The following is a 19,677-nucleotide window of genomic DNA, read 5'->3' on the forward strand; positions in this document are numbered from 1 at the left end:
CGCATTATTTAGTTCATTCCTCACACTCACCCTTTCGCTGTGTCCCCTTAGAGGTAAGAGAAACTCAAGCTCATGGAGATTAATAGGTACAAGATGACACAGCTAGTAAGTGGCAGAGTCGCAGTCAAACCTAGAAGCTCCTAGGAAGTCTCAGAAGCTTGTGAAACGCATGGTGTGCGACACGAGAGAAACGCCAGAGCTCAATTCTCAACACCCGTCACTTGGCGGAGCGTCCCTCCCCACCAGTGCCTGGAGGTTCAGACTCCACAGGGAGCGGGCGCTGACCCCCATGTCTCGAGGGCAGCGGCCAAATACCACAAGCCCCAGCCTCGCCTGCACAGAGCGAGCGGGAGACCCGGCCGGCACTCCAGCTCCTGGCAGCGAGGCCCAGGCTGGGCCCCCGAGCAGGGGACACTCCAGCGATCCCGAGTCCGGCCATTGCTGCCACCACCCCCTTACCCTCCAGGTCGGTGATCATCGCCTCGTGCTTGTTCTTGAGCTTGGCCAGGCTCTTAGATTTCTCCTCCTCTTCCGTGAGGTTGGTGGTGAACTCAGATATTCTGTCTTCCAGCAGCTTCTTCTCCTGGGGGTCGAGGGGGAGTCAGAGCTTAAAGTCAGTTGAGAGCAGAACACGTCAGCTCTCCTCAAGGCACGGCTCACCCAGACATTGAGGACTGAATGGTGGCGCAGGGCCTTAAACACCTGGTCAAGTTCATTAGGATTTCCTAGATCAAAGGAGTCATTTGGAAAGGTCACTAGCTCCCCTGCAATAGCTGGGCCTGCGTCACCCCTTTCTGCTCAGGTGAGAAGAGCCGCCAGGTGACAGTGAGCGTCAGCGAGGGAATTCAGGGCAGGCGGGATGGCGCCACCTTCTGCATGCCTTCGACCTCCCCCTTCCTCACCCCCCAAAGCGCCCCTGTCCTTCTCACTTTCTGCTCTGTGTGGCCACCAATGGAGTCCTAATCCCACAGTGGCGGCCACACAGCCAGCGTAACTCCCCACATCACAGGGTCCCGGGCAGCCGTCCTGCCCTGTCAACCTGGCCACCCCCATCCTCTGGAGATGGGGGTCAGCATCCTGACCTTGTCCCTCCTTCTCCTCTAACTTGATTCCCAGCTGTTATCTGTCGCCAGACGGACGCTGACAGGGACCCAGCCGCAGCCCCGAGCCTGGAGCCGCTGCCCCAGCCGCTCGCCCCCGTGCCCCAGCTGCCGGGCTGCCGCCCCACCTTGGCCAGCTTGCAGTTCTGGTCCTCCAGGATGATCTGGCCCTCCTCCAGCTTCTTCAGCTTGGCCTCAGTGGTCACCTTCTCAAGCTGAAGCTTCTGCCGGGCGCTCTCCTCTTCCTCCAGCTGTTCCTCCAGTTCCTAACGGGAAGCCAGGGCGATGCCTGAGCAACTTGGATGTGGCCCGGCCCCCACCTGTGTGGTCATGTATTTAAAACCGGGGTGCGGGGACAAGAACCCTAGTCCAATCGCGGGGTCACGTGTTCCGAGGGGCCTCGTCCAGCAAGCATCCGCCCTCCGCTCCTCAGACCAGCCAGAGCCAGGACGGAGGAGGGGAATTAAATTGGCTTTGACTCTCAGTGGGGCAGCGCTAACAGGCACCTGACACATCAGAAATAACCACCCAGGGAATTCCCAGGTGCTCCAGTGGTTCAGACTCCGAGCTCTCACTGCCGATGGGCCCGGGTTCAATCCCCGGTCAGGGAACTAAGATCCCACAAGCCGCGCGGCACGGCCGTAAAAAAAAAAAAAAAAAAAGCCCCAAAGAGAACACGTCTCCAGGGCTGCCCCCGGGACAAAGGCTGTCCTCCCATGGCACTCGTGGCACCCCTGCTCCCCACGCAGCCCACCCCCCGCCCCATGCCTGGGGTCCGGCCCTGCCCCTCCTCCGGGCACCTGGATGTTCTGCTGCATCTTCCTCTTCTCAGCCTGCAGGTGCTGGCAGCGGTCTTCCTCCTCCTCCACCCTGGACTCCAGGTCATGGCAGATCTCTTCCAGCTCCTGCTTCTTGGCGGTCAGGCGGGCCCGGAGCTCCTCGGCCTCGGCACACAGTTCCGTTTCTGCCTGGAGCTGCTCCTGCAGCTGCAACTTCTCAGCCATGAGCTGCGAGAACACGTGGGAAATGTGAGCTCTTACGGCCGCCTCGGGCCACTGGTACCCGCAGGAGAACTGGTCTCCAGTGCAGGCTCCTGCAGGGAGAACCCTGCTGTTGAGAGCAGCTCCCATCTCAGGACGCTGAAGCGGCCCCGCTCGTTTAAACATCACGTCCACCGTCCCTCACCACCGCTCCATGAGCTGTACGTCAAGATCCCGAGGAAACAGGCTCAGAGAGGGGCTGGGCCTTGAACCCAACACTCATGAGCTTCCCATCCCATGGGGTAGCCTTCCTGCATCACGAAACCCCGAACAGGGTCTGCAGAGAAATTAACCAGGCATGCCTCGCCTACTGGTTGCCAGCAGGTGGCAGCAGTGCCTGGGCAGAGCCTGCAGACACCCACCTGGGACTGGAGGGTCTCCATCTCTGAGAGCCTGCTCTCAGCGGCCAGCTGCTTCTCCCGCACCTTCACCAGCTCCTCCTCCTTGGCCATCATCTCCTCCTCCTGCCGGCTCACCTGCAGCAGCGGCTTGACCTAGGAGAGGAGATTGAGGAGGAAACGTGCTCAGGGGAAGATGCCTGTCCAGGCTGAGAGCCGTGGCGCTTTCCCCTCACCTGCGGAAGCGCAAGCTCGTGAGAGTGAGGGGCAGGTAGGACGCAGGGCAGAGGAGGTGCAAATGGGTACAATCTTTCTGGAAATCAATTTGGTACTGCGTGCCATAGGCCTCTGACCCACTAACTACGTTTCGGGGAAACTACCCCTATGTGTGCATGAAGATGTTCAGGACAGCGTTGTTTATAACAGTGAAAATTTCAGAGAGAGAGATAAACATCCACTGCTGGAAAAATAGTCAGATAAATTATGAAACATCTCTAGGGAACAGTATGCTGACTTTTAAAAAATGATGCTCATGAAGGAATTTTAGATGCAAAATGCAAAGTACATGACTGTTTATACAAGTCAAAGCTCAGGAACGTGTGTGGTTTACACAGCAGAGATTTACCAGGAGTGAAAAAAAATTTTTTTAAAAGCAGACTAAACATGGAAACATCTATTCAATATCGACGTTGGCACAAGGATGAAGGGATTACAGGTGAATTTTTATTTGCTTGTTTACCCTTTTGGTTAGTCTAACTTTTCGCAATTACCACAGATTACTTATCATAAACAAAAGCAGCCTGAACAACTTTACTAATTAACGAATTTTTTGTAAAGGCTAGGGAGGACCCATCCAGCGGGTGCAGATTCTGACCTGCCCGTGGTTTCTGGGTGGGCAGCTCTGTCTCCACGTGGAGCCGTGGTGGGCGGGCTGGGGCCTGACATCCCAGGAGCCACCCTAGCCCAGCCTGATGGCACCGTGGCCGTCCACGCCAGACACACGTCCCGGCTCACACCCCTCTAGACCCCATGGGCAGGATCAGCCCCAGGGCCTGAGCCCTGCAGGAGGCCAGCGTGAGGCCTGCTCGTCCCCCGTGTCACGCGGAGGCCCTTTCAGACCCACCTTGGTGAAGAGCCGCCACCACTGCCAGTTGCGCAGCTTGAGGTAGGCGGCACAGTTCCTCTGCAGGACCTTCATGGCCGTCAGCTGCTGCTGCCTCTTGGCGAAGGCCCTGTGGGGCGAGGGTCACAGTCAGCCCTCCAGGTGGGGGATGGCACACCTCCCTCCCGACAGTCCTGACCTCACTTGTGGAGGCTTTTCCGGAGGGACCGACCCCTGCCGGGGGCACCACGAAACAGACGTGGCGGGAAGGAGGTCGGCTTCGGGTTGAGTCCTGTGGGTGACCTCACAGAGGGTGCCTGGGGCCGAGGTCACCACAGATCCGAGTCAAGTGTGAGCCCTGGTCATCAAGTCCATCTATCGACCGCAGCTCCCCACCCTGGTGCCACCCACGATCTTGTGGCTTTGGTTTAGAGGGAGAACGTCAGCAGCTGGTGTCCTACACAGGTCCATTTGTCCAAACTCCACAAACTCATGCTGCGTCCCCCAGCGCTCAGCTCTCAGGCTGGAACAGACACCCCTGAGCACAGACACGGAGGGCTCAGGGGACAGATGTGCAGCTGCCCCACCCACCTTCCCGCAGCAAGTCAGCCCCTGACCCCCACAGGAGCTGCTCGGGACTCAAGGATGGCCTCCTCCTCTGGGAGCATGGCGTCCTCTGGGGACAGCCGGCTCTGGGTGTCATCCTTACATGAGGGACACAGGAAGGAATAGCGGTGGTAGGAGCTTTCGTGACGAGCAAATCCAAGCACAGTCACCCCCCCCACCAGCTCACTTTAAACCTCAGGCAGAAATCCAGGAAGTAGGGGGGCAGGGAAGGCCACGGGGGCCTCCCCGGGCGACACCTGACTGGCATTAGGGCGCCCAGGCCACCGCTTCCTCGGTGTCCTCCGCTACAGGAGAGCTGGGAGGGCCCGAGCGCGGGGCAGGCTGGGTGGGGTGGGCGTCGCAGGACTCACTTTCTGGCCAGGTAGCCCCTGCAGCAGGCCTGGAAGCCAATGATGACATCTGTGATCTTCAGGTCCCGTTCCTCCTCCAGGTGAGCCAGCACGCCGGCCCGGAAGAAGACCTTGCTCTGGCCGATGCGGTAGAGGTTGCTGTCGAGCTCCAGGGCTTTGATCTAGACGGAGGAGAGTTGGCCACTTGCCCCTTGCCACCCCTGCGGAGCCCTGGAGCAAGGCCAAGGACGGGGGAGGGGCCTGGAGCCTGGGTCAGGCCTGCTCTGTGGGCAGCCTTCTTCTGGTGCAGGGAAAGCGCGGCTGGGGGCACGCTGGGGAGCAGGCAGGTGGGGGCCGGCATGGGGCAGGTAACGAGTCAGACTTGCAGAGAAGCACAGAATCTCGGCCCTGAAGGGACCCTGGAGGTCTCCTCTTCCTTCTCTGTGCCGCCCCGCACACTGCAGTCACGCTCTACAAATGCCCAGTCAGGTCTCCCTCCAAGCAGAGGTGGCCAAGCATCATTGTTTTGTCCAAGCCCAGCAGAGACTCCAGCTCAGGCCAGGATCAAATACAAACTAGATGACCCTAGACCTTAACTTCCGTGAGCCCATATTTCCTTAGCTGTAAAATGGGAATAACGGTTTCTTTAATTAAAAGAAAAGTTAACAAACAAAGCAAATAATAGCACCTCCTTTCTAGGAGAGCCGTGGGAGTCAAACAAGAGAACGCACAGAAAGCACCAAGCACGGGGTCAAGCGTGTGACCAGTGCCGAATGGGCTTCAGCCGTCATTACCATTACCGGGCTGTTTTGGTACAGGAACCAGGCTCTTTTACTAAGCCCACTGGCAAGGGTCTGTCTGTCCAACTGTCTGCCTGGGAGAGAAGAGATTTAGAACAAGCTCCAAGAGGCAGAGCCTTGAATAGGGTAAGTGGGATCTGGGGACCTTGGTGTCCATGAACGACCCGGCAGAGGCCCTGTGAAAAGGGAAGCCCAGGGCAGGTGGAGCCACTGAGGGCATCCCCCGGCCACGCGTCCCACCTCCCTCCCGGCATGAAGAGCCCAAGCTGCCCATCTTCCCTGCAGGGCTGGACGGAGGGGACCTGCCTATGCCAGAAGTGGGGACACCCCTCACTGGCCAGCAGCTAACTCAGTCTCCGGAGAAACAGCGGCCCAGACACGAGCTGGAGGCACACCCTTCTTCCTTCACGCCTCCTCTCTGCCAGGTGACAAGCATCGGAGAGCAGGGAGCTGTGTCTTCTCCCTCCTTTTCTAGCCCCCATCTCCCTGTCCCTTAATGTGCTGCTTTGCACAGAGCAGGTGCTGAATTTTTCTTCCCTTTTCTCTTTCCTCCCCCACCCCCAAGCCCGGCCTATCCTCTGCTGACTCTTTGGAAAGAACGCGAAGTAAAGCAAGCAGGAGGTGGTGGCTACTGACTCTGGACACGTCAGGCCCAGCGGGACGCCTGCCTGCAAAGCAGAAAAGCGACTGAGTGGGTACAGCCTCAGCGCGGCCACTGGGTCACCACAGGGCCTTCATTCGCTATGCAGAATCCAGTGCCCACTGCTCGTCAGGCACTGGTTCAGAGCTGGGGGAAAGAGAGGAAAGGTCCAGAAACTCAGACACCAGCAGCTTTGGGCTGGTCGTGGCGCCCTGGTGGCAAGCTGCCCCGCCGACCACACTACATGTGAAGATCGGAGGAGACGTGCGCAAGAACGAACCAGAATGTGCCCCAAAGGAAGAGGCCGTCTCACACCACAGCCTTGCCACGCCGCGGCTCTGGCCTCCTCCCTCCCACCTGGCTCCCACATGCTGTCCTGACCCCACCAAGGGCTAAGGGGGCTGCCGCTCAGGGCACCTGGCAGAGTCAGAACTGGCTTGTTGGAGGAACAAGAGAGCACGGTGCCAATGGATCCAAAGGACCCTGTCCAATCACAGGGGCGCTGGCCACATGGATGCCCAGCGGCCACAGGTCACCCAACACAGGAGGTGGGGACAGCAGCTCAACTCACCATGAGCACACATGCCTGCTTCCCATCCATGAAGCCCTTAGGAATGGAATTTGGTGTCAGGATCTCGTATCTGAGGAAGAAAAGGACAGCCAGGTCAGGTTAGCCCTCGCTTGGATTCCATGTGGCCTGGAATATACATGAGAGATTAGGGTCGTCCCTGTGGTATAGCAGATGTAGAATTCTTTCCACAGAGTCTCCTAAGGAAAGGGGACATTCGGTGAACCCCGCCCTGCTCTTTCCTTAGGCTAAATGGCACGAGGAAGGCCTGGTGCTTTCCAGAAAGCGAATGGAAACTCATGTCAGGCTGTTTCATTCACTCAAGGGTGAGTTTTGCAGTGGGCTTTGCATCCGCGTCTGTAACCCCAGAAGGCCATGCCCACCTCTTCACTGAGATGCTGCAGGGAACCACCAATCAACGGGGTGGTCCAAGAAATTAAACTCAGGGCTGCATCAAGGCAGCAACTGGCACTAAACACAGTCATTAAGCAAAGAAGCCGGTGTCACTACTGGCCCCTCTGCACACACAGCAGACCTCCATTTCCATCAAGTTCCTTTAAGACCCAAGGCTTCGGCTGATCCTCCTTTAATTTCTTTTCAGAGCTCCTCTAACTGTAGCAAACAGCGCCAGGCTCCCAAAGTGACTAGGAGTGAAAGCCAATGAGATAACTTTTGTTTCAGAAACAAAACAGAGAAATCCCTCCTCCCGTAGACGGTGGCACAGAGAACCGTGTGAGGAGCCGGCCGGACGAGGAAACGGCTCCCGTACCGGAAGCCCCTGCTGGGATGCAGCCGGCCCTGGGCCCTGCTCACCTCTGCCGGAACTCCTGGAAGACCACGCGGTTGGGGAAGCCCTGGCGGCAGATTCGGATGCCCTCGAGAACCCCGTTGCAGCGCAGCTGGTCCAGCACCAGATGGGGGTCCAGCTTGCCAGCCTAGGGAGGAAAATACATGCACCTGCTCTTACTTCTGCACCCAGGAACTGACGGAGAGAGGGGCAGCCCCCTCTGCATGAAACAGGGCAAAAGCCCCCAAGGGAGTTGGGAGTCGCTGCCACCCACAGGTTTTGACAGCCCAGTTAATTACGTGATCCAGGTCCGGGAGAGGCAGAAACACAGGCTACGAAGGCAGCTTAGCCCCTAAGGGTGCCTGAGCCACCCTGCCGGGGAACTTAACGGAGGCCACTGTGTGCGGCGGGGGACAGAGCTTCTGCACAGGGAGACAGACAAGGGTGGAGTGGCCCGCATGTGTGCCCGCCCGCACCACGCCCCCGAGGGGCCACACCTTCTTCTCGTGGTTGGGTATGATGCAGCGGACGAAATTGGGGTTGGTGTTCCTCAGCGTGGCCATGAGCTTGACCAGCTGCTCTTTGTACAGCTGTCCCACCGTGCGAAACATGCCCTTGCGTGTCTTGAAGGCCCCTGGCAGCGCTGTCTCCGACATGCCGGCCACCTGGTCCAGGCCAATGATGCGGTCCACTGCAGAGAGCACGCAGAAGCACTTGAGTACCCGGCAGTCCAGATGAGGGCGGAGGGGTGGGAAAGACAGACAATCTGGACAGAAAGAGAGACTACAGAACAGCAGACTGTTTCTACTTGGAGTCTACACAGCAGGCTAAAGTCATCTCCAAATGTTGAGCAAAGGTGGCCTTGTGAGCCCTCAGGAGCAGAAAGCAGGAAGCACTCTTTGGAAAGGGCGCAGAGCCACTGAGGGGAGCAGCGCACCTGTGAAGGCTAACTCCACATCCACGGCGCTTATCTCAGCCACCCTGGAAAGCTCCTAACCCAGAGACACGACAGAGCTAACACTGGGAGATTAGGACTGACGTTTATACACTACCAGGTGTAAAATAGATAGCTAGTGGGAACCTGCTATGAAGCACAGGAAGTTCAGCTCAGTGCCCTGTGATGACCTAGATGGGGGGGGTGTGTGTGTTGAGGGGGGAGGATGGGGGTGGGAGGGAGGACACATAGGTGTACATATAGCTAATTCACTTCATTGTACAGCAGAAACTAACATTGTAAAGCGATTGTACTCCAAAAAAAACCAGAATCCCCTTTCACACTAGCTGTGATTCAGGTAAGTTGATAGGAGCTGTGAGGCCTTTTGGTGAGTGTCGTGATGGCTGGTAAATAACAACCCTTTGCTATGAGAATAACTGGAAAAAAAAACCAGACCTAATAACGCATTTTGGAGTGGCGAGCCAAGCTCGTCCACTTGCCTGGCTCTGAGGAGGTGTTCAACTTGACTTACAGGAATCCTATAGTCCTCGGATCCCAGGTGAAATGAAAAACTCAGCACCCTGAATTCACATTGACCTTTACCCGAGAGCACTGGGCTAGGAGTGAGAAGGCAGGAGCTCTAAAGCTACTCTGCTGTCGCCTGCAGGACTCTGGACGAGTCCCTCTCTGTCTGCAGCGGCCCCACGCGGGGCTCTCTACATAAGGGACCTAGCGCAGCAGGAATGGTGTCGGAGCAGAGAGTTCCAGACAACCACTTCTGCCAGTGACGACCCCTTCTCCCTCTCGTCTCCCTTGGTCTCCAAGCTCAGGGGTCTTTATCATCTAAGCCCACCCTCCAGGAAAGAAGCCCTCATCACCGTGGCTCCCACCCAGAACAATGAAATGAACTGCTTCCTCCCAGGCGAAAACAAAACAACGAACAAACCCAACCTAAGTGGCCGGCGATTTGAGGCCAGCCTTAAGCAAGAGCCAATGTTAAATTTGAAAGCTTCCATTGCTGGCTGCAAAAGTTAAGAATTCTGTGACAAAGTCGGTTTCCTATTCCTCTGTGGCCAGATCTCTTATTTTTTTGAAGGCAACCCAAAGGACTGTTGCTCAAGAGGGAAGCCGGGAGCGAGGATGGACCCGATGAACCCCCTCAATTAAAACGGGAGGCATCTGGACCTCATGCAGCCACCGCAGGGCCCCTCTGGCCACCAAAGGTGTCCTGGGAGTGGGTGGCTTGTGACGGCCACTCAGGTTGCCCAGTGTGAGGTCAAATACGCCCCGTAACAACTCGCCGTTTCAGGTAAGTGTGCCCTGCCCCCAGAAGGCCTGGCCCGGGAGGAGCAGGTGACTGCTGCGTATACACACAGGTGCGCGCACGCACAGACACACGAGCGTGTAACAGCAGTGCGCGCAGCACCTCGTGCTGAGACATGGCAGCCATCCAATCAATGAGACGCCGCCTTCACAGGCGGGAATTCTGAAGGGGATATAGATTGTAAAATGATTCTTTTTCCTTTTAAGATCTAACAAGAAGTGTCAATACCAAAACACGGCCCTGATGTGCCTGGTTTTCCACTGGAGGCCTGGAGGCGATGGGGAGGGGGAAGGGGCCTCCCCACAAGCCCGGGGCCGAGACCAGGGAAGGGGCACAGTCACGCAGCAGCAGCCATGGCAGAGAAAGCTGAGCAGAAGCACTCGTCACGCAGCCCTGGATGCACCACACACGGACGGACGCCGCACCGGGCAGCCAGTCACCTGGTTCTAGGAGGAGGAGGGTAGGAAAGCGCTGATAGAAATAGGCTCTCTGGGTGCTCTGCATCTCTGCAACAGAGAGGTTAAAGCAAAACCCAGGCAGAAGGGAGGAGAGACCAGCAGAGACAAGGAAAAGAACGACTTCTGGAGCTACCAGCTACCAGGGAGAGGCAGGGAGGCAGTAAGGAGTGGGACGGGAACCTGGGCGCTGGGCCATCACGCGACCCCCCCCACCCCGCGCTAGAAAGGGCTTGTCTGTGGCCGCGGAGCCTAGGGAAGCCTCTGCCCAAGAGCAAGTGGCTGCGCAGCATGTTCAAGGATGCTCGGGGCTCAAGGACAGGGTGACCGTAAGGGTCGGAGGAGCCCAGGCTCCCAGGTGCTAAGCGGCCACAAACCCACCAGTCCACGTCCTGGGCTCGACCCGCTGCCGTGGAGGGAAGAGGCCCAGCCGGGGGCACCGGGAGGCGGGGTGAGGGCCAAGGGCGTACCATCCTTCCACAGCTCCGAGACGAACTTGTCGGAGGACTGGTGCAGCAGCGTGGCGATGTTGTCGTTCAGCGGGTCCATATTCTTCATCAGCCACTCGTCAGCTTTGTAATCCACCTGCAAGACGGGACCCCAGGTCACGGGCTGCTTGGGGGACATCGGCGCGCGCAGCCTCTCCGATGACCAGCCGACCCCACAGGCGGAAACATTGAAAACTGTGAACCCTCGGCCCGGCATTTGCATCCCCAAGAAGGAAATGATGAGTGGCCAGGGCGGAGGCCTCCATGAGACGTCCTCTGAGGAATCACGCAGAAAGCAAAAAATTTAAGCCACGCGAACCCCAAGCAAACGGTTATAGTTACACCACGGAATATTCTGTTTTTAATTTTTTTAAGGTAACACGAACATAAAGAAAAAATCCTGAAAGGACATTAACCAAAATGTGGTAATATTTCTTTTTAGTAACAGGCAAGTAAGTTTTACTTTTTCTTTGTCATTTCAGGATACCCAGGTTTTCCTGGATATGCATTATTCTGATCTTTTTTTCTGTTTTAATTAATTTATTTTATTTTTGGCTGAGTTGGGTCTTTGTTGCTGTGTGCAGGCTTTCTCTAGTTGCGGCGCACCAGCTTCTCATGGCGGTGGCTTCTCTTGTTGCGGAGCACGAGCTCTAGGCACGCGGGCTTCAGTAGTTGCAGCACGTGGGCTCCGTAGTTGTGGCTCCCGGGCTCAGTAGTTGTGGCGCACGGGCTTAGCTGCTCCGCAGCATGTGGGATATTCCCAGGCCAGGGCTTGAACCCGCGTTCCCTGCATTGGCAGGCGGATTCTTAACCACTGTGCCACCAGGGAAGCCCCCTATTCTTATCTTTTTTGAAATATATCCTTAATAACAAGAGTAGTACAACATTATATATTCTAACAATACAAACAGAGCAGGAAGCTGCTGCAACCCCTGTCCTAAACCACACAGCAGTAACCACCGCTCTCAGCCTGTGGTCCCCTCCTGGCCCCTTTCGACAGGTTTCCGCACACGCACTGCTATTGATGACAAGGTACAGGATGGTGGCTTCTTTCTCCCTAGGGGCAGAGTTACCTCCCGGGAGACGACAAACCCTGGAGCTGAGTGTCCGGCCATCTGTCCCCCTGGGCACAGGCAGCATCCTTGTCCTTTTAGCTGCTGTGGTGCAGCCCAGGCGAGGATGCACACGGTCAGTCTCACCGTTCAGGCCCCTCGTGGGCTTTTGGGTGCACCCAGTTTCCGCATCACAGACAACAGTGCAACAAAAGCCCTCCTACATTTCTAACAGGGGTGGAAGTGGAAATGGGGCTTTAGGCGCCGTTACCTTAGGTAACGAGAAAACAGAGGTTTTTTAAACAGGGAGTTTGTGGGAATTCCCTGGCGGTCCAGTGGTTAGGACTCGGCACTTTTGCTGCTGTGGGCCCGGGTTCGATCCCTGGTTGGAGAATTAAGATCCCGCAAGCCACATGGCACAGCCCCCCAAAATAAATAAATAAATCTCATCACACACCCGAATGTAACCAATAGTTAGATACTCCATGCAAGCAACACAATTTGCTGAGAAAGCCCAGCTTTAGTCTAAGCACGGACCTCTGCAGACTCAGGACATCCCTGTCCAGTTAGGTTCAAGCCCCAGGAACAAGCCAGCTGGAGGATGTGTTCCAGCTGGTGTGAAGGCAGCTCTGCCACTTACTGGCCGGTGGTCTTGGCAATAACAAAGCCATCATCTATGGGTGTGTCTCACCCAGAGGACTGTGCCACCCCCATGTGGCAGATGTTCTGGGATGTCTGGAGACATTTCTGGTTTGGCAAGTAGGGAGGGCGCTGCTGACCTCTGGTGGGGAGAAGCCAGAGATGCTGCTAAACATCCTACAACACACAGGACGGGCCCCGACCACAAAGACTGACCCGGCCCTCGAGTGGGCAGTGTGGAGGCTGAGAGACACTGCCCCAGAGCACTGACCGCCGACTCTGGGCTCACAAGCTCCTTTAATCCATGTTACCCAGTTCAGTGGTGGTCATCCCCACTTTCCATGTGAATCAACCAAGGCTCAGAGAAGTGAGGTAACCAGCCCAAAGTCACACAGGGGCAGAGCTCTAATACAGACTCCACGGCCTGCGCCTTTAGCACAAATCTCATTTCTGCGCCTGGAAAATGCACCTAATGATAATACACAACAGGACACCAGCCTGAGCACCTTACAGGATTGCCGCAAGCTTCTAACAAAACGGAACATGTGATGGTGCTCGGCGAGGTGGGGGAGTCCCGTGAATGCTGACGGCACCAGGCACATTATCGGACGAGTCACGGGACAAGGATACTGCGCCCCGCCCCACACCTCGGGGCTCCCGGTCTTAGAATCGCCTCCAAGTCTCCTACGAAGGTCCGGCCGACACCTCCCTGTGCGTGTGCGCCTCACCTTGCCAGCGTAGTGGATGATGCAGAAATCAGCTTTGTCCTTCAGCTGCTTGGGCTTCTGGAACTTGGGGTGGGTGCCCTGCTCCTGCACCACCTTCTCCACGAAACTCTTGTCCGTGGCTTTGGGGAACCAGCACTCCTCGTCCAGCAGGGCCAGGATGCCTGGGGGGCCTGCCTGGAGGAAGCACAGCATCGCACAGGTGAGCTCGACCTGGAAACCCACCCATTCCTGCCCTCGTAAGAAGCCAAAGCCCAGAATCTCTCCAGAAGGTAGGCAGTGCTTCCCCGCAGGGAGGAAAAAAAAAAACAGAAGAAGAAGAAGAAGAAGCACTGCCGAAAGCACTCAATTTAAGAGCTCTAGCTCAAAAGAAACTTCTGGGGTCTAGGCTACAGTTGCATCAGAAGGGTTAATGATGCATCAGAAGGGTTCTCCAACGAGTGCACTGGAAATCCCTTGGCGGGCTTGATGGGCCAAGCAGACCCTCGGCCCACGTCCAGAGGCTGCCCCCAGCAGATGTCCCGGTCCCTGAGTCCCTCCACATCCCCTCCCCCGCCCTCCATATCCACACAGCTACATGGCGACAGGTGACACTTCAGACAAGCCTCCCGAGGAGGAGGAAGCGCCCCAGAGCCCCAAAAGCCTTCCGTACACCGAGTTTCTAAAACAAGAGGGCAGACTCGGACATCGCGGGGACTGGCCGACGGGCCTGGGAGCCACACGGGTTCTCGTTCGTTAGAAAATGCAACGGATGAAAAAAAAAAAACTCATCGCAAAAGCAAATCGTTTCATGTCAGAATGCTGGGGAGTTCCAGCCCCAGAAGGGCAGAGGGAAGAGGGCGGGGGTGAAGCCCCGCCCCCCAGGCGTGGCTCTTACTGGCTTCTCGATGAGGTCGATGCAGGGCTGCAGGTCGAGGCCGAAGTCGATGAAGCTCCACTCGATGCCCTCGCGCTGGTACTCCTCCTGCTCCAGCACGAACATCGTGTGGTTGAAGAGCTGCTGCAGCTTCTCGTTGGTGTAATTGATGCATAGCTGCTCAAACGAGTTCAGCTGCGGGGGGGCGGGGGGAGACAGGGTCACAGACACGCCCACCCTCCCGCGGCACGGCCCGCAAGGCCCTCAGCAAGGAAGGGGACGGGTGCTGGGGTTTTCGTTGGTGTAGTTGATGCACAGCTGCTCGACCGAGTTCAGCTGCGGGGCGGAGACAGGGTCACAGACACGCCCACCCTCCCTCGGCACGGCCCCGCAAGGCCCTCGGCAAGGCAGGGGACGGGTGTTGGGGAAGAACCTCCTGGGGCCCGCGGACCTCCCCAGCAGCCTGGTAAAGTCCCTCATCTCAGGATAAAGTGTTTAAACGCGTACAATAGATTCTCAACGAAAGAAGTGATGTTGAAAGGTAATTATCAAACTACGGTGACATGGGAATACACGGTGCTCCTTCATTAAAAAGCACAAGCCATGGGCTTAATAACTTCCAGAATTTTGAAGGAGAGATGAACGTAAATGATGTTAGATCTCTTCGATGACTGTCGTGACGTGAAAACGTCTGATTTCTAGTGGTGACACATCCAACCACTGTTAATGCAACTGAGGTCTGCACACTCCGCTCAAGCCACGATTCAAAAAACGGCATCAATTCAATGAAAAGTTAGTAAAAATAAAGAGGTGATTTTTTTTTCCCCACCCACGTTCATGGTTCCTCTGAAATGTGCCATGGACCCCAGGTTAAGAACCTCTGCTGATCTACTTTATCAGTTTTTCCTACCTGAAGTCTTTATGGGCAGGGACAATATCTTGTCACAACGCTCATAATATTTGAGAATACATAAACAATAAATCAACAGAAAGCCCCTGTCCATGAGGCCTCCTGGAACCCCATCCAGAAGGTATCATTCTTGCCAGCATTTCTGGTTGGCAAAGGGCATCTTTTCTTTTTTTTTTTTAAGTTTTGAATTTTATTTTATTTTTTTTATACAGCAGGTTCTTATTAGTTATCCACTTTATACATATTAGTGTATATATGTCAATCCCAATCTCCCAATTCACCCCACAGGGCATCTTGTTTAAGCTAAAAATACACCCAACCGGTGTCTTGTGTCTCCACACAAGCAAGGAGGTGGCCAGCTCGCATTGCTGTGGGGCTATGGGAGAAAGGATCCCAGTCCCAGGAGAAGGCAGCCCAGAGGCTCAGGAGGCGGGAGGGGGCAAAAGGGAGAAGCTCACATCGAAGATCTCGAAGCCGGCGATGTCCAGGATCCCGATGAATGAGGCGCCCTGCCTCTTGGTCTTGTCCAGAGCCTTGTTGATGCGCAGGACCAGCCAGCGGAACATGCGCTCGTAGGTGGCCTTGGCCAAGGCCTCAATGGCAAAGTCAGCCTGGTGGGGGGGGGACACCCGGTGGGGCGGGGAGTCAGATACAGGAAGCCTTTAAGTCCTCATTCCCTTTGCCCCAATAATGTCACCTGTGGGCCGCCCCCCGCCCCCCACCAAGAGAAACAGCCCTAAGGATGGAAAAAAAGCTTCACGCACAAATACGTTCACTGTGGTGTTATCTACAATGAAGGAAGCTGCAGTAACCTAAATATCCAACAATACAGGCAGAGCGAACTTAGGCATCTGCAAAGACCTTTTTAAAATAAATGGAGACGAACTGAAGTATCTACAGAAGAAATGACAAGATGTCCGAGATTTGCTTCAAGTTACACAGTTAGGGGTGCAGGGCGACCGGATGAACCAGGAATCAAGCTTGGCCTTGAGTCAGGGACTCCTGAAGACGCCTGTGTGATGGGCACATGGGCTCCCTGCGCTATTCTCCACTTTATTGTGCAAATGTTCAAGAAGTTCCGTAATTAAAAAACAGGGTGACAACTACGTTTAAAAAAGAAAGAAAGGGGGCTTCCCTGGTGGCGCAGTGGTTACGAATCCGCCTGCCAATGCAGGGGACACGGGTTCAAGCCCTGGTCCAGGAAGATCCTATATGCCACGGAGCAACTAAGCCCATGCGCCACAACTACTGAGCCTGTGCTCTACAGCCCGTAAGCCACAACTACTGAAGCCCGTGCACCTAGAGCCAGTGCTCTGCAACAAGAGAAGCCACCGCAATAAGAAGCCCGCGCACGCAACGAAGAGCAGCCCCCGCTCGCCGCATCTAGAGAAAGCCCGTGTGCAGCAATGAAGACCCAATGCAGCCAAAAAATAAATAAATAAGTAAATTAAAAAAAAAAAAAGCAAGAAAGAAAGAAGGAAAAGGCCTTGCCGGAAGGAAAAAGCTGCCCAGTAAGCATCACTGGGTAGGACTGGGGCAATTTTTTTTGATTTTTCTGAATCTTAAGTGTTCATGTAGTATTTTCATAATGAAAAAATTAAGCTTCTTTAATTATCAGGGAAATGAACAGTTGGTCATAATCATGCCCGCTGTCTTCTGAAAACAGCTTTGGAGGGAGGGCTTTGCCCAGAATCAGCTGTCAGCCACCAGCGGGAGGCCCAGTGGACGGCACCCTTTGGAAAATGAACTCATCAACGTGAATTCAAAGTAATTTTGAGAGACGGGAGGAGCAGCGGCCTAAAACCACCCAGCGCCAGGGCCGTGAGAGAAACTAGAAACCACCCACAGAGGCCCTGCGGGCAGGGACTCGGGTCCTGGGCGGCGGGCACGTGCGAGCAGCACAGACCCCTGCCCGGCTCTCGCCACGTGCAGCAGGACAGCACGTGGGGGACAGACAGCCCTGAGGCCTGGGCTCCAAGAATGGCGGGTGCCGCCGCCCTGGCACCAGGATGAGTTGTGCTACAGGAACACTCTGGGCTTGCTTCGCTTTCTCCTGGAACAGGACACCCCTGCATCCTCGCCCGCCAATCAGCTCAACATCGACTCCAGGGAAAAGGCACATGGCAGCCCACAGTTCCCACCAAGGGTGGCGCTTCCTAGGCGGGGGCCTTGGCCATGTTCCTGGACCCTGGGCCCAGCTTCCTCGTGCTCTCAGTGGGGGTAACACCATCTGCTCTCCGAGGTGCTGTGAGGACCCAGTGAGGAACCCAGGCGACAGTACCGAACACCGAGGGTGCTGCAGCGCAGGCCTCAACCTGGCCACCGCAGCGGCCCTTGCCAAGGAGGCGGCCCGACCCCAGCCAGAGGGCTTACCTGCTCCTTCGTCTGAGCCTTCTGGACGTAATCCCGTCCCACCTTGATGCGAGGGGTAAGGATTCCTCTGGTGAAATCGGTCACGTTGATGCCCAACAGGTGGGACACTTTCTGGGCAGCTGATGTTTTTCAAAGGGTAAAAGGAGGAAGGGGTAAAAGGCTTGAATTAAACCCAAGAGAATGGGTCCCTCTGCTCACCCTGGGAAAGCTGTGGTTACTGGGCGATCGTCACCGGACAACCAGCCCGGGCCCCAGCCCTTCCCCCACGGCACACGGAACAGCCAGCTCTCCCCTCGGGCCGGCGGCACGGGTCCTAACCGGGGGGGCCTGGCATCCGTACCTCCGCACACCCCCGGCCATGTCCTGGGTGTGAAAGAGGGTCCTACCCACAAACAGGACTGACTCGAGGCAGCGCTGCCCCAGACACAAGGGACGGAACAGGACAATCCACACGCACATGGGTTAAATTTTTTCAAGAGCCCCTAAGAAGCGCATGTTAAGGCTAACATAAACGAGTCACCTGCAACGACCCAAGGCACTAGCAGTGACCGAGGAGCTGGGGTGACGACACTGTTTCATGTCCTCGCGAGTTCACATGCAAGGCAAGTGACGGCAGAAATGACTGTTTTACAGAGACAACCGGTCTGGTCTCAGAACAAATGAGGGGAAATGCTGGGCCATAGGATCATGGGTTTTCGAACTCATTCTAATGCTTACTCTGTGAAGAAGCAGCAGGGTCGTGTTCATGTGTGTTTCACAAAAAATACAGAGTGACGGGCAGCCACGAACACACACGCAACAAAAAAGACAGGAGTGTGTGGAATCTCTCCCAGACTCTTTCTCCTAAGCCAGTGCAAGCCCAGGCACCTGCCCCTCTACTTCAGGTGAGGGGCCCACGTGGTCACCTGTGTTGTCGGGCATGGATGCCTGGTCGGTGTTACGCTCCTTCTTGAAGACGATGTTGCCGAGCTGGAGGACCCCCGAGATGACCCGCAGCAAGCCTTCGGGTGCAATCAAAGGCAGGTCAGAATCAGGCGGGGGGTGGAATAAGCCCCTGAGTGGGGTGTCTCCCCCCAGAGGCCCTCAGGCAAGACGAGCCACGTGGGGGGCACCAGGCCTCGGCCTAAAGCATGTCTCCAGGGCCTCTGGCTGACCTCAGCTTAGATACAAGCTCTGTTAACATTCCCAACATCTCCAAGTCCGGACCAAGGATGCACCTCTACCCAGGGGCACATGGTCTATTTTTATAAAGTTTTATTGGAACACAGCCACGCCCATCCATTCACATGCTATCTGTGGAGCAAAGGTGACTGACCCTAACGCTAGAGAATGGAAGTCCCCCAACGCAGTCCCCCAATCTTCCTAAAATAAAGCCTTCAGGCCCTCCTCACCCTCCCTCTAGAGAAACGAGAAGACACAGGCAAGATGCACACTGTGTTCCCTCTGAGCTTCGCCAGCGCGGAGGCCCCAGCCAAGCCCCTTCCACGCTCGCCCTGGACAAAGCAGGGCTAGCCCACTTTTAGCAAATGGCAAGAACACGAGTGGTGGACCCAGACTCTGGGCACTTAGTAGCCTGTCCTTTGTTCCCCTATGTCCCCAGGCAATACGACTGGGAAGAAATAATCCTGAGCCTCAAATCCGAGGGACCGTCTACCACACACTCAGGGCCTTCCTCCTGGCCGTTACAGACTCCCTAAGCACCAGCAGGAAGTGCTCCCCAGGCTGCCCCAGGAGGACCGGCCCTCACCCATCTGCTCCTCCTCTGGGATGCCCATAATCCGCATGGCCTCCATGGTCTCCTGGAACATGTCCTTGTCCTGCTGCCCGGGGATGGTGACGTGCCCGTTGGACAGGAAGCGGTATTTGTTGTATGGCTCCAGCAGGAGATCAGCTGTGGGGGGCAGAGGGCAAGGTTTCGTGAAGGTCAGGAGGTGCTGGAACCAGACGCTCCAGTCAACACCGTGACCTCAAAGGTGTGGGAGACTGGGGAGCGCCCTGAAATACCCCAGAAACCGCGGAGTGGCTGGAAAGGCCCTCTCCCCAGTGTGTGAGATGGGCACGCACGTAGACCCCCCCCCCACCACCGCCTGAGAGCACTGGGGCCCCGAGGTCCGCAGCTGCACAGGGACCTGCCAGGCTTTCCTCTGGCATGGTCGGAAACAGAGGCCAAGCCGTCAGCCGGCCCAGGGACGGAAGTCACGCCCCTCTGGCCCACCCAAAGGCCAAGATTTCATTTCCTAACTGCAGTGTGTGGCCCGACAGCAGGGGGAGCCCCCGTGTCAGGCTGTGGGCCCACCACTCACTCTTGAGATGCTCCCCAGCCCCAGACAGCAGGTAGTAGAAGATGTGGAAGGTCCGCTCTTCCTTGGCTTGGCGGATGGCACGAGATTTCTCCAGGAGGTCTTTGCAAACATTAAGGAATCGTGCTCGCTGGAGAGGAGGCAGCCAGCCCTCCACACGCCCCCAGCCCTGTCCAACGCCACGGAACTTCACCAGCAGAAAGTGGCAAAACAAAACAAAGGCCAACTACCTTGGCTCTACCCTTCACGGGTGTAGCCTGTGCAAACAGCAGCCCTCACACTTGGGAGCC

At 56.3% G+C, this 19,677-nt stretch overlaps 1 protein-coding gene across 1 annotated transcript in view; it reads right to left on the reverse strand.

Moving 5' to 3' along the window:
* The window catches only part of MYH9 (myosin heavy chain 9), a 93,211-nt gene that overhangs the window by 16,310 nt on the left and 57,224 nt on the right, over nucleotides 1–19,677 (reverse strand). The window contains exons 8-24 of the mRNA XM_022599874.3: nucleotides 19,391–19,489; nucleotides 18,835–18,978; nucleotides 17,993–18,088; nucleotides 17,088–17,206; nucleotides 15,173–15,325; nucleotides 13,826–13,999; nucleotides 12,952–13,125; nucleotides 10,515–10,629; nucleotides 7,829–8,022; nucleotides 7,358–7,479; nucleotides 6,548–6,617; nucleotides 4,558–4,718; nucleotides 3,602–3,710; nucleotides 2,503–2,634; nucleotides 1,901–2,107; nucleotides 1,229–1,366; nucleotides 460–583 (exon numbers count right to left, since the gene is read on the reverse strand). Of these exons, the coding sequence (XP_022455582.1) occupies nucleotides 460–583; nucleotides 1,229–1,366; nucleotides 1,901–2,107; nucleotides 2,503–2,634; nucleotides 3,602–3,710; nucleotides 4,558–4,718; nucleotides 6,548–6,617; nucleotides 7,358–7,479; nucleotides 7,829–8,022; nucleotides 10,515–10,629; nucleotides 12,952–13,125; nucleotides 13,826–13,999; nucleotides 15,173–15,325; nucleotides 17,088–17,206; nucleotides 17,993–18,088; nucleotides 18,835–18,978; nucleotides 19,391–19,489 (2,331 nt within the window). The remainder of the gene's footprint in view (nucleotides 1–459; nucleotides 584–1,228; nucleotides 1,367–1,900; nucleotides 2,108–2,502; nucleotides 2,635–3,601; nucleotides 3,711–4,557; nucleotides 4,719–6,547; nucleotides 6,618–7,357; nucleotides 7,480–7,828; nucleotides 8,023–10,514; nucleotides 10,630–12,951; nucleotides 13,126–13,825; nucleotides 14,000–15,172; nucleotides 15,326–17,087; nucleotides 17,207–17,992; nucleotides 18,089–18,834; nucleotides 18,979–19,390; nucleotides 19,490–19,677) is intronic.

Source organism: Delphinapterus leucas, chromosome 11 (genome assembly GCF_059928025.1).
Source record: "Delphinapterus leucas isolate spDelLeu-1000000601 "Yukka" chromosome 11, BTC_Dleu_Yukka2, whole genome shotgun sequence".
NCBI lineage: Eukaryota > Metazoa > Chordata > Mammalia > Artiodactyla > Monodontidae > Delphinapterus > Delphinapterus leucas.